The following is a 14,239-nucleotide window of genomic DNA, read 5'->3' as shown; positions in this document are numbered from 1 at the left end:
AAGATAATATAAATTTATTTATACATAATAAAATTTTAAATTTAAATGTTAGATCAATAATTGAGCAAATTTTAGTGGGCCCACATGTACATTATTTATTGGCCCTTATCTGCGTCTTATGGAGACCATCTATTTTCCATAAATATATATATATAATTTTATTTTTTATTTTTTAAAAAAAGTGGACCCACTTGAGTGTGTGAACTGTGAAGGACCGATTCATGGTCCCAACAAAGCAAAAGAACATAGTAACACGTTACTTGCAAATCATTAGTATAGAAAAATAAGAAGGGTGCGGCTACAATGCCGCCCCATTTTGAACCGCCCAGCGTAAATTTTTTTTTTTTTTTTTTACATTTTTTTATATATTTAAATATATTTAAAAAATAAAAAAATATATCAATACATTTAAAATTACTTTCTTAATTATTAAATAAAAAAAAATTTTTTTTAACCAACGATCAAATAGAGGTGTCACTTTAAAGAGGTAAAGTAGTATTTCTCAAATAAAAAGGCACTCAAAGACAAATATTTTATTGCCCATTATTAATCAAAACATTAAGATCTGATTTGATGAATAATTCGTTAATTTTTATCCCTGTTAAAAAAATAAAAAAAATAAAAAAAAAAAATAAAAATTGTATTTTTTTTCTCTATTGAATGTTTTTTTTATATTTTTTTTAAATTTAATAAAATGATAATAAAGAAAGAAAAATGATAGTTATAATTATAAATACATAATTATCGTACAATTATTTAAAAATAAAAATAAATATGTGATTTATATAAAAAAAATTAATTTTTTTAATAATAAATTTAACTTTTTTTTTAAATATTTTCAAATTTACGACCGTATAATATTACTCTCTAAAAAAATCTCGTGTAATTTTTTTTTTCTTGGTTCTACCGCTGGAGGGAAGACTAACGGACACAGTCAGTCACAGAGGAAAAGGATTAGGCGAAAATAAGAAAAACGAAAATAAAAATGGAAAAGAAAAAGAGGAATAAAAATCTCGAAAAATCGTGTGACTCTTGCAGAGTGTTGGTTGTACTTGTTCGGGTTCTTGCTGCGTAGCTTCATTTGCATTCATCAAACCAAAAGCGACTGATGGGGATCCCTCAACCATCGTTGCCCAGTTGCTACCACAATATGCACACGATATTTTTGGTTTCTCGTCGTTAATGGAAGCGGGTCCAGGTTCCCTTTTCACTGTTTTAGCTCACTCTCCCATCGAGACGTAGCTCTTTCACGTAATTTCTCTCTTTAAGATCAATAATTTTGTGTGTACAAACTAAATCTGACCTTGTTCTTTCTTTGTGGAAGAATCTCTGAGAAATCCATGGCGTTTTGGGCGCCAATTGCTTCGATAAATGACTGCTCTGCTTCCGGCTTCTCTCTGTTTTCAAGGTCTTCTAGATAACTCGGTTTCTCGTCGAAGAAGCACACGTGGTTGAGGTACCACATGGGATTGGAACCAATTCGTACACCGAGGAGAACCGAAAAATTCACGCAACAACTATTAGAAGAGGAAGGAGGAGGAGGAGAATGGCATCGCAATTGCTTCTCATAGAACAGTCATTTAACAGCCGCTACTCGGTCGATGTTCGCGAAGCCCTCGACGAATTCTCTGAGAGTTTCACAATCACCGACCCCAGCATCTCGGGCCATCCCATCGTATTCGCGAGCCGCGGGTTCCTGAAAATGTCCGGTTACTCGAAAGACGAGGTGATCGGCCAGAACGGCAGGGCATTCCAGGGTCCCAGGACTAACCGAAGGTCGGTTATGGAAATCCGCGAGGCGATTCGGGAGGAGAGGCCGATACAGGTCAATCTGTTGAACTATCGGAAGGATGGGACACCCTTTTGGATGTTATTTCATATGAGCCCAGTTTTTTGCAAAAAGGATGGGAGGGTGACTCATTTCGTGGGAGTTCAGGTTCCAATTTCTCGAAAGCCGCGGCGGTCGGTGAGTGGGATTGAGAGAAGTAGTGTGGATTTGAGTGAAGATGGGTCTAGGCTGCGCGGTGATATTTTATTTGGGTCGTGTAGGAGGGAAGTCTGCTCTGATACTTTGGTGGAGTTGGGTCGTGTTTTGGCTATAGAGTCGGTCTTGGATTCGGATAGTAGAGGTTTGTTCCTTGCTTAATGTTTTAACGAATTAAAGGAGCCGTACTGAATTGTTGTATACGTTTGACGGACTTGTATGTTGCTTTTGCTAATCCATTAATTCACTCTGTTTGTTGGTTTGAGTTCATTTTTTTCATTGATATATAGTTGCTTTGAGTTACTTGATGTTAAAAAAAAGGGCAGTGTTTCTTAATTTTCCCTTCATTCCCTCCACTTTCTTCTGCGACTTCCCTCCACTTCTTTTTGGAATGATGTCTTTGCGGGCTGGTTTCATCAAGACCTGCTTCCTTTAATGGATTTTTTTTTAGCTTGGGTTTGAGTTTTTCCCTGCAGTTTCTTTGTTGCCTGATTAAAAGGGGTGATGTTTTGGTGTGGTGCTTAAATTTTGAATGTGTACTGAGCTCTCCCTTTTCTTATCAAGCATTGTGGTTTTGCTCATTGTCTCGACTGTTTAAATGCTTATATGCAGTTTCATATCTGTTTGATTATTGATTTGGATTCAATAACCGATGATGAAAATTGGATGTACGCATTTTATATTTGTTTTCAGTCATAACTTTTAGATTTCTCTTTTGTGTACCATCGCTATTTGTCTGTATTTTCCTTTTCCTAGCTTAACGTACAAAATAGAAGAAACGGGGGGAAATTTCTGGTTTCAGTTGTGTTCTGATTTTCTCTGGGTTATACAGGATTAGATATTGAAGAGTCATGTGAAGCAAGTGATGTGGACAAGCGAAGAGCTGCAACTGCCATTAACAACATCTTGTCTGTGCTAACCCTTCATAGCGAGTTAACAGGCAGATTGGTGTGTGAAAAGAGATGTAGCTTACCCGAGCAGAGCCTTCTCAGTTCATCCTTAAATATTTCTCTTGGTAGAATCAAACAAAGCTTTGTATTGTGAGTTGTTGCAGATTCTCATTTTCTTGCTTAATTGTGGATTCCATACATTATGAAGATTTCTAATATCTTCACTTGTGTTTCCTTCAATCTGTCTGTTGCCATTGCAGAACTGACCCACACTTAGCTGACATGCCTATAGTTTACGCAAGTGATGCCTTCTTAAGATTGACAGGTATTTAGAGCTATAAATTGGGCAGTCTAGTTTATGTGGTTATCTATAACAGTTGTATACTTTTGTAGGTTATGCTAGACATGAAGTATTGGGATTCAATTGTCGATTTTTGAGTGGGGTGGATACAGATTCCCTAACTTTAAATCGGGTATCTATTTTGCGTATCATAATCCTTGTTATGGGATTTGGTGACTAATGTCGTGGATACTGAACATACAATTGAACTTGTTATTTATTGTTTCCTAGATAAAGGAAAGCATTCGAAATGAGCAGGCGTGCACAGTACGTATCTTAAATTACAGGTTGAAACTTAACTTGACTTGCAATCTTTTTCAATTTGGACTTTAGTCATAAATTTTAAAAAATCTGTTGCTGTTTCTTTCTCAGGAAGGATAAGAGTTCATTTTGGAATTTTCTTCACATATCACCTGTTCGTAACGCTTCTGGAAAGGTATTGATATATGCTTAGCTTTCTATGTGAATTTATTAATAAGATGGACTAACATTTTAGGTTATTGTTAGTTGTGGAAACTGATTGACCATGTATACTCTATTCAATAAAGCTACCTTCTGATGGAAACTTGCTCATGGATTGTGGTATTTTTAAGTTTCCCATACATTGTCTAACATACAGGGATTTTTGTGTGGCTTAGATTAGTTAATTTATACATCAGGTTTGCCAATGCTAGTGATGTCTGTCTCATTTGATATCGCATGTTGGATGTTGGTTTCGTTCATTATGGTGCTAAATTTGAGGTTACTTATTTTCTTCTCTCTCTCTCTCTCTCTCTAAATCATATGTATTAATAAGAAAAAATAGGCGTAACCCAACTAGAGAGGGAGTATATAGGATAAACACTTAATTAGAAATAGCAAAAAGATCCAGAAACTCTTGTAAACTAGTGGTTGAACAACAATGCAAAATACCTGTTCAATGGTAAGAGTATTACGAAATAAAGCCTTAAGCTCTACCCCCACATCTCACAATTCTTGAAGCTGCAATTGTTCATTTCTTTTAAATGCACCACATCAAGCAATAAATGATCATTTTTAATAGATATCACTCTACTGGCTGCCAAACTTCCCCTTCCGACATACAAAGAGATCCACCACTCTACTTGTCATAACCCAATCTAGTTTGAAGAGCCTGAAAACCATGCTCCATAAAGAAGTAGCTATCTCGCAATGAAGTAAGAGATGCTCCATGGTGTCTTTACTCTTCTTGCACATGCAACACCTATCAATCATGGTAAGATGTTGCTTCCTTAGATTTTCCATGGTAAGAATCTTCCCTGAAATTGCAGTTGAGGTGAAAATGCTACTCTTAGAGGAGCCATACCGTGCCATATGTTTCTATTTTCATGGGGACATAAAGCCTTATAGAAATGACCTTACTTCAAGGCACCCCTTTTGGAAGGAGCAAGATAAAGTTTGTCTTCACTCCTCCATCTTTCACTCAAAACTGTCACACACTTCATATCTAGTGAAATGGAAGAATTTCCCAAATACAACATCCCCACGAACTGCCTAGTTTAAATGCACTACCAACTTCCAAAGACTTCTTCACTCATGAGCATAGCACCATAATCACTTCCCAAGATAGCAAGGTTGAGTGAGTAATGTCTCGAACCCCTAGATTGTCCGTTGGAATCATAGAGTAAACCATGTACCATGAACCATGTACCAACTAACCAAATGAAATATAGTATCTTCACCCAGATCACGCCACAAGAAATTGCCTGTAACTACACCAACATGAAGGGGAAAAAGAGACGTAAAATTTTATAAAGTTAGTCCGAACACCCTTAGACAAATGCTGCTGCTTCCAACAGGCCAAACGGTGCCCCAGCTTCTCAACAATGTCACCCAAGCATTATAGACTTCTTCTTTTTCTAGTATTCATTCATTCAAGTGGTAAGAACCTTGGTCTTAGTAGTATGCTCCCTCTAGATCCAAGGTTTGAACCCTTAGGCGAAAACAATCTCTAGTGGTCATGTCCCATCGGTGGAAAAACCGATGATTTACTTGATCCATATGATGGGAATGCGTTACATGGGCCCTGTGTTTAACTGGGTTAAAGACGTGCTATGTTTGCATGTTCTCCACGATTCGTCGTCATCAAAAAGTATTCTTTCATTTCTTTGGTGCTTGTGCAGTGATTGTTTTTGTATGGTTGATGTGCAAATGGGAGATTATTTCTTTTCAATATGTGCACAACAAAGTCCATTTTTTTCTTAATGGATGCCTAATACCATTGTTTTAAGATTCTGAATTTAGTTAATTATATGTATTTGTCTAGTTATTGATTTAATTATTATGCTCTGTAGGATATTATTGCGATTGTTGCAATAACACTTCTGTTGAATTAATTAATTTAATAGCAGAAGAATAAGTGTATTAGATAGGGGATGGAGTTTAAAATTTGCATTTAGGTAATAATTATAGGTTTTCTTATAGGTTTTTTTGGTGTTTTCTAATATAAAAAAAAATCAGAGATTTTAGAAAGGGATATGGCATGCTTAGTCCCTTAAAAAAATTCTTAGGGGTACATGAAAAGGTCATTTCGGTTGTTTTTCTTATGGGGCCATGATTTTCATACTCATTCTTGAGGAAACTTCGTTGATAAAATTGGGGATGCAGAAAAAGAGAGAGAATGGTCAAAGGATTCCATCAGCAGAGCTTTGTCCCAGTTGCTTGGTTGGAAACATGATTTTTGTTTTCCTAGTTTAAAACTACATGTGAAATCATACGTTACTTTATTATATAAATGGGCCTTCTTCTCTGTTGGCTCAACCATCCAATCTCAACTAGCCGGCCTGTGATTATGGTAATGGCTCCCATAGACTTCCAACGTCAACTAGCCCCTCAAGACGGGATTACTTGCCAGTGTGCGATAATAGTGAAGACACTAGACATTTGAAGCACAACTGTTGTGCCATTTGGTTTCTTGATTCAAACAATCTGGACCAAATCCCTTAGTTTTTTTTTTCTCATCTATCTGTTCTACTTCCATGTTTTGAATAATGTATTCATCTTCAAAAGCATACTTGATGGTCTTTCCGCATGTGAAACCCCTTCTCCTAGGCATTATTCATAATTTGTGGATTCCTAGCTCTGAGGTACTGCTTCAATGATGGACTATTGGTATGAAAATTTTATCCTTGGGCAATAAAGTTCCATTGGTTTCGCATTTAGTTGTGACTTTCCTGAAAAAAAAAAAAAAACAGTGTTAGCTCCAAATTTTAGCAATGTCCTCAAAACTGCAAATTCACTTTTCTTACTACTAACTACTTTTCATGTGACCATAGTGGTTCATTTAGCTCCGTTTGGACATAGAAACACTCTCAATTCATCTCATCTCATCTCATAATTACAACTTTTTCAAATTCTCATACAAAATATAATAAATAATTCAACTTTTTCAAATCCCAAAACAATAATAATATTTTAACAATATTTTATTAAACTCATCTAAAACTATCTCATCTCATCTCACTATCCAAACGACTCATTTTATTTTGAATTCTTGACCACTTTCTTGATTAGGAGCAAATTATCTTGTCACTGTTATCAATACGTACATTAAAATGTGAATTCTCAATGTTAAGTCCACTGAACCCCAATTATGATTTTTTGGTGCTAAGTTTCAGATGCCAACCTATCAGCTTTTACTATGGGTAGAATCCAAGTGAAATTTATTGGTTGCTGAAAATTTCAATAGTTACAGAATACCCAATTGAGAACCCTCAATTGTTAACCCATGAAGAAAATCACCTGTTTGACTTTCAGTTGCTCACGGTAGTTTCTCTGCTAGTTGTTTTTTACGAACAATTATGGGCACAATCTCACAAGTCCACCCACATCTATTGTAATTCTGGCAACTCCTCTCTCTCTGTCTCTCTCTCTTGTGATCGCCTGATGCAATTCTCCATCTTCTCTTACCGAGTTTATTTTTGATTCAGATAGCATACTTTGTGGGTGTTCAGATGGAAGAAGGCTGCAAGAACCAGGACGGACATGGTCTGAGCCCTGAGAAGAGGCAACTCAGTGCTGTTGGGGCAGTCAGGGTTGCAGTAAGGAGTTTATCAATGGGTGCTGACCCCTCGAAGTCATAGGTCTCATCTCTGCATTCTTTGTCTGGTGATATTGTTGATGTGTTGAATAGTGTCACAGGAGAGTTGAAAAGGGAATAAAGTAGTGAAATGGTTTGTCACGAGTGTGTCCTTGTTGTATTCGTAATGTTTGTATATATAAGGTTTCAATATAAGGTTGAATTGAAACTGCGCTTCATTTGTTTTAGTTTTAGTTAATGGGAGTGATTAGAATTAAAGGTTTTTTAAGTGTGTGGATTTCATATTAATTGGCTAAGGATTGAATGACACTATTATGAGTAAAAGGAAAAACATATTTGATCCATCTGATATTTTATTAGATATAGATAACAAGTTTAGGTTTGCTAGTCTTGTACAGCCCGGCCTTTGCAAGAAAATGAGACCCACCATAAAAAATTAAAAAAAAAGAAAAAAAAAAAAGGATTTTTTCAAATGGGTTGCACGCACTAGCCTGCACAAATAATTTTTTATACGACTTTGTAATACATCAGTTATTATTTATTTTACATTTGACGGTTCTTTTCTTACAGTGTGGAGTAATAAATAGTAATGATGGGAAGATTAATTTTTTTTATATTCCTATTATTTTCTCAAAGTTAAAAAAATAAAATAAAATAAATTAAATGCTTAATCTTTGGAGAATGTTTTAGAAAATGTTGCTTCCGAGATAAACCAATTAAAATAACTTTACAGGAACAAGAGAAGCCTCGATTTACTTCATCAAACCAATTAAAAAAAAAAAAAGGAATGGAGATGCGGGGTATCGATCCCCGTACCTCTCGCATGCTAAGCGAGCGCTCTACCATCTGAGCTACATCCCCTCCTTGCTTAGGTTTTGAAGTATTAAATTAACTGCTATGTAGAAAAGGGCCAATCAATCGAGGTTTCGGATGATGTAGAAATGATCAGCCGCAAGCAAAACATGAACATTTTTCACAACACCATCATCCATCCCCCATGATCACAAAAAGTACGTACGGGAAAGCATGCATGTTCACTCTTTTACCCAATTACATTTTGCAGTCTATTTCGCTCGCATTGGTAGGTAAGAAATCCATGAGACGCAGTGGTCGGCATACATATATGTATGGCCAAGGCCAAAAAGGTTGCTTGAAACGTTTGTGCTTCATATATGAATGCCGGTGTGGCTGTATATAGATTGTTTTACTTATGTGCTCCGGTTGATCTGTATTTGTACCTGGTGGCCCATAAAAGGTAGTGCAAGAAATTCAATGCACTGAGCACGCACATCAGCCAGTAGAATCGTTCCAGGTGATATTGATTCATGTTGCTGCCGAAAAGCCATGGCCGGTGACATTGTTAACTATTAATACAATGACTGAGCTGAGGTAGTACCCAAAGGCCAAAGACGCCCAGGAAAGAGATGCTTGGGGGTCCTATACCCCCACGACGATGCGTTGGTGATGACTATGTTGGTTGCCAACTTTACCACTCGGAGGATTCTCATTGACAACGGGAACTCCGTGGACATCTTATTCTAGGAAGCCTTCAACAGGATGGGAATAGATGCTGCCCAGCTGCATCTAGCCCCCATGCCATTGAAGAACGTCTCCAGCAGTATGGTTCATCCTGTGGGAACCATCACACTGTTGGTCCTCATGGACAGCGTCCCCTGCACGGCCACGATCATGGTCGACTTCCTAGTGGTGAGAACCCCGTCGTAGTACAAAGCCATCGTCAGAAGGCCCACCCTTAACAACTTGTGGGCTGTCACGTGACCTACCACCTCAAGATGAAGTTCCTGATTCCGTGCGGAGTGGAAGAAATTCTAGGCGAACATGTTCTGGCGAGTGAATGTTACGTTCAGGAGTTGAAGTAGAAGGATGGTGGGGTTACACCAAATGCCTACGGGTTGCACTGCCTCCCTTGAGAATCCCTTCAAAGTAGTGGGTACCGGGTGCAACCAACTCAGACTGATCCCCATTTTTGCAAATGCGTTGCGAAAAAGGACATCAGCTGAACTACCATTATTAACAAGTATCCTCTGTGTGCTATAATTGGCTACTAGCATGGTTACTACCAATGCATCATCGTGCGGGTAGACTACCCTCTACAATAGTCATTATTGAAGGATATCGTGCGCGTGGGTTTGAACCTAGGTTGATTTATTGGCCTCCCTATGTTGAAGACCTCATACTGGGCTTGATGGGTAAATGCTTTTTGTTTGGAGGAAGTGGCGCCGCCGCCACCGAATCCTCTGGCGATTGTGCGGAATTCACCTAATGGTGGATTATGCCAATCTACATTTCTTCTAGGGGCCTAGTCGCAAGGTTCTTGGGACATTTCTCTCCTCTTTGGACTATTTCTTCGTTGGCACCTATGCTCCCAGTCTTATCTTCTTTCATTCGGTCGCCTTGGCGGCGTGGTGTTTCGAGCAACTAAGTGCTCAAGCTTGCCATGCATCTCTTCTATCCTTCACTTCAGGATATGGTAGTCCTTTGTCCGGTGCCCACTTACGTTGTGTTAAGTATAGAATCTTTGGGATTGGCGCCCACGATCATCACCTCAGGGGGGTTCCCTAGCTTTTTCCTGGACACTCATGCTTGGAGTTGCTGAGTATAAAAACGCAGCAAAAGCTAGGTTATGTTGGAGTAATCCCGTCTTCCTTCACGTTGGCCTTTATTTGTCTTTGGGTGGCTTTCCCAATCTCTTTTCAACACCCCTTTTCTCAATAGTTCTTCTAGTTGTTCCACCTCCAATCCGCTGGGCGTAGTTAGAGCCTGCAACGTATCCTCTGTATTTACAAGTCGTCCGCCTTATCCATGAACTTGAGTAGGGTGGCCGAGGTCTTCCTCACAAATTCAACCATGAAGGGACTCCTAGGCCAAATCCCTTCTAGCAAAGCCACTAATACGATCTTTTTGACTTGATCGTCGCCAGTCATGCGTTCCCTATTAATATGGGCTAGATAAGCCTTCAAGCTCTCGTCCTCCCTTTGTTTCGCAATGAGAAGGTACGAGACTGGCCTCCTCCTCCTCTAGCACGCCATGAACTGCGTCAAGAATTGTCCGCCCAATTCTTTAAAACTATATATGGATCTTGGTTGTAAGGCACCAAACCATCATCGAGTAGCTTCTTTCAAAGTCAGAGGAAACGCCCGGCATGCAATCTCACTTGAGAATCTGTTGAGTGTTGTGCTTTGAAAGTCTCCAGGTGCTCTACGGGGTCCTTGGGCCCATCATACATCTCCGCCAACAGAACTTTGAATTTCGGTAGAAGAGGCATTGCCATGATCTCCCATGCTGTATGGTAGGTCCGTGCTAGTGAGTAGTTGGTCTACCGAGGAAGATGCTCCTATCTTCCGCGCCATCTCCTTGTATTTGTCCATGAGACTCCTTAAGTTGTGGTGCCTTTTCTTTATCTCCTCATCGCCATGGGGCAGCCTACTCGTGCTTTGAGACTTTGCTTCCGCCCTATCAACTTGGCATGGCATGGAGACCTCCCTTAACACAATGTGTTTATGCGCCGGAGAGCCTCATTTTCGTGTTGTAGAACCGCTAGTTCTGATGTTACCTTCTTCAACCTGTCCTCCAACTCTGCTAACCTGTTCTCCATGTTCGCAAATGATGCTTCTTGATCTTTGGTTGACTGAGAGCGTGTAGTGACATGCATACGAAAAGCACATTGAATTGTAGGAAAGGTATCCCACATACGGTGCCAATTGGTGTGGACATGTTTTTGCACTCTTGGGCTTCTCACGCGGGCCTGCAACCTTAGAAATGAGAAGGCTTGAAGGGTATATAAACGCTTCTCTAAGTCAGATGTGCTGCTAATCTTTCTAGTAAAAGACACAGGTGATGTTCGCATACCTGGTGGGTGGACATCGATGGATATATATAGAGTGAAACCAAGTCCAAGCTTTATTATTTGAATTTTCCGTGTTATCTGGATCTTATATGATCCTTAGGAGGTTGTTGGAATACCTTAGCCGATATGAGTTTGATAAGATATTCTCTCGTGGCTGACATAAATCGTTACCAGTGTCCACAACCTATTTGGGGTGTTTGCCTAAGGCCCACCTTTCTGAGCCTGGAGGCTCTTGGACCACGTAATTAGGCTCACTGGGTCAGAGAGGGAATTTTGGCCCTTCCAACCTCACTAAGCAAACATAACCTTAAAGATTATTTTCTTAGATTTGTTTTTCTCAAAATCTGAGTAGGGAGTAGGGATATTAGGGTAAATTCCACTTGAGCATGTCCACTCCTCCAAGAAGGAAAGAAAACCTCTTGTCATTTTACCTTGCCTCTTATAAACCCATCCAGCTCTCCAACCTAGAGAAGAGGCTCACTTCCTCTCTATCTATGTTTCTCTGTAAATGTACAAGAGGAATTGTTTAGGAGTAATGTTAGGAATAAATCTCAAAAGTAAAGTTTTTCAACTTTTATAAAAAAAAATAGATTCCACAAAAAAAAAAAAAAAAAAAAAAAAAAAAAAAGAAGAAGAAGGTTTTAGTACCTTTTCCTAATAGGGTCCAAAATTTGTACATAAACTTGAATGTGTAATGATACACTAGTGCTGAGCTCTGACTCCAACAAAGTAGGTCGACTCTGATAGGAGTCAGAGGAAATTTTTACTCAGTCTGACTCCGATCGAAGGTCGGAACTCCAAACTCCAATTGAAGCTCTGAACGAAGGTCGAATTTGGTCGGAGTCTGACTCCGATCGGAGGTCGGAACTCCAAACTCCAATTGAAGCTCCGAACGAAGGTCGAATTTGGTCGGAGTTTGAATCCGATCGGAGGTCAGAACTCCGGAGTTTGAATCCGATCGGAGGTCAGAACTCCGAACTGAGGTCGGATCTGGTTGGAGCTCCGACCGTTTATTGGGCTAAATGAATGCCCTTTTTCGACTTTTGGGCTTACCAAAACCCAATTCCGAACTTGTAAAAGAAATATTGAAAAAATAAATAAAAAAACTTAAATACGATAGTTTAAAACTAAATAACATGTAGTCATAAGTTATAACAATCTCATTTATTACAACATTGACTTAGTCTTTAAAGATAACTACATAAATATTAAACATAGATTTCACTCAAATCTCAATAGTCTATTGGTCATACTTGAAATGAGGATAGAAAATTGCAATTAATAAAAGAAAAAAACTGATAATAAAAAATTGAATACGGTAAAAGTAGAATTTGATTCTCACTAAGAAATGGGGTTCTCCATAGTCCATAGCCTCTCAACTCCATCCTAACTCTGAAGGGGCGTCCGTCTCAGACTCTCAGTCATCGGTAATTATGTTAGGGTTCACAATTAGGTCTATAAAATTATAAAAAGTAGAAGTTAAAAACATTAAAAATAATTAAAAAGCATCAACTTATTTAAGATGGAGAAAAATAAACCAGAAGCCAAACATAAACAAACATACATGAAAAGAGATATCAATTCATTAAAAGACATCAACTCATTTAAGATGGAGTGTCTTGTGACCACCACGGTATTGATAAGCAAAGATAATAAGTTGAAGAAAAGCATTAAGGGTTTGGTTAACTAATTTGGACAGTTTGAAAGGGACCAAGAGAAGCATGCATGGCCTTGACTTTTGAGGTCAAATTAGGCTAAAATAAAATGAAGAACTGCATGTCGTATTTCAATTTTCCACTACCAAAGTTCAAACAATTTAATGTTGAATTTTTCATAAACCGTTCTGACCTCTCATGGTTTTTTTTTTTTTCCTTTGTTTTTTTTAACCATCCTGCCTAATGACACTGGCATATTCTAAAAATGTATGAATCATTTTTCAAATCAATAAAGCAGCATCTTATATTATCTTATATGCTTTTTATCATTTTTCAAGAGATCAAATAGATCATAGAATAACAGGAGGTGCTTTTTTGAGAGAATTTTATTTGTTTGATATTAAAATAATATTTCTTATATAGAAATATGAGAAATACTATATCAATCGAAGTAATTTAAAGATCAAATCAATATATTTATACACTGACTTATATACAGCCATGAAGAAAGAGTAGGTAGCTACCCTTTTTGGATATTAGTTTATTAGAATGAAATTAAAAAATACTGAATTTTAATTATATTAGTTTATTAGTTTACTTTCTACGATTTATATTACTAACTTTGTTCCGTTGGGTCATGTGGTTTTGATTTTTGAAGCAATAGCATGTCTTGCTCATTTTATCAAACACATTGCATGCATACAGGTTTGCATAGTCCAACGCATCAACCATATTCAATTCTATAACATTTCTTTACTACAACACAAATTCACAAGAGTCACAACAATTAGACCCAAAATAACTAATTCTAGGCAACCCAACAACATGGAAAAAAAGAAAACATAAAATTAAATTTCATTGATTTAGGGCTCGGAGTCGGACAACTTACCAGAGGTTGAAGCTGAACAGAGGCTAGCCTGAGAAGTGAAGGGGAATGGACGCAATACGGAGGCACAAAGAGGCAACGACGGCAATAGAGAGGGAACGGAGGCGACGAGTCACATAGGAGATCTGAGAGTTCAGACTTTAGAGAAAAATGAAGAAGGAAGAAGGGAAGGGGGTTCCTGCGTTTTGGACCCCCCGTGTCATTTTACATCTGGATTTTTTTTTTTTTTTTTAAATCAGAGTCAGAGTTCAGAGTTTGGAGTTGCAAGGAGCTCCGAACTCCAACTCCCTCTATTTATTCAGAGCTGTTTCGATTCCGACTCCGATTTTTGACCACTCCGACTCCATCAGAGTTGGAATCGGAGCGGAAGTCGGATGAAGTCGGAATTTTCAGAGATTTACACAGCCCTATGATACACACACAATACTTTTCACAATATATGATATAAAATGAGAGTATTTATGTAAAGTGATGTTACTTTTATATGATATTTTACAATAATATCTCTTATTTTAAAATATAATTGTGAAATATGTTGTGAAAAGTACGATGTCTTTAT

At 38.0% G+C, this 14,239-nt stretch overlaps 1 protein-coding gene and 1 non-coding gene across 3 annotated transcripts; one reads left to right on the top strand and one right to left on the bottom strand.

Moving 5' to 3' along the window:
- The first annotated feature begins 1,039 nt into the window (after window positions 1–1,039).
- LOC108989811 (protein TWIN LOV 1) lies at window positions 1,040–7,613 on the top strand. Of its 2 annotated transcripts, none has more exons than XM_035686353.1 (8): window positions 1,040–1,198; window positions 1,325–2,129; window positions 2,817–3,024; window positions 3,135–3,199; window positions 3,268–3,347; window positions 3,446–3,501; window positions 3,587–3,650; window positions 7,162–7,613. In XM_035686353.1, the coding sequence occupies exons 2-8, from the start codon at window positions 1,547–1,549 to the stop codon at window positions 7,312–7,314; spliced, it is 1,209 nt and encodes a 402-aa protein (XP_035542246.1). In that variant the 5' UTR covers window positions 1,040–1,198; window positions 1,325–1,546; the 3' UTR covers window positions 7,315–7,613. The 2 variants fall into 2 exon arrangements, with proteins under 2 accessions (XP_035542246.1, XP_035542245.1); XM_035686352.1 differs by having other exon boundaries at window positions 1,040–1,251.
- Window positions 7,614–8,059: 446 nt separating this feature from the next.
- On the bottom strand, window positions 8,060–8,132 carry TRNAA-AGC. The gene has a single exon. It is a non-coding gene; the product is annotated as a tRNA-Ala (tRNA).
- Between the last annotated feature and the right edge of the window lie 6,107 nt (window positions 8,133–14,239).

Source organism: Juglans regia, chromosome 16 (assembly GCF_001411555.2).
Source record: "Juglans regia cultivar Chandler chromosome 16, Walnut 2.0, whole genome shotgun sequence".
NCBI lineage: Eukaryota > Viridiplantae > Streptophyta > Magnoliopsida > Fagales > Juglandaceae > Juglans > Juglans regia.
Note: the sequence above shows the minus strand (reverse complement) of the source record. Positions and strands in the feature narration are given on the sequence as shown.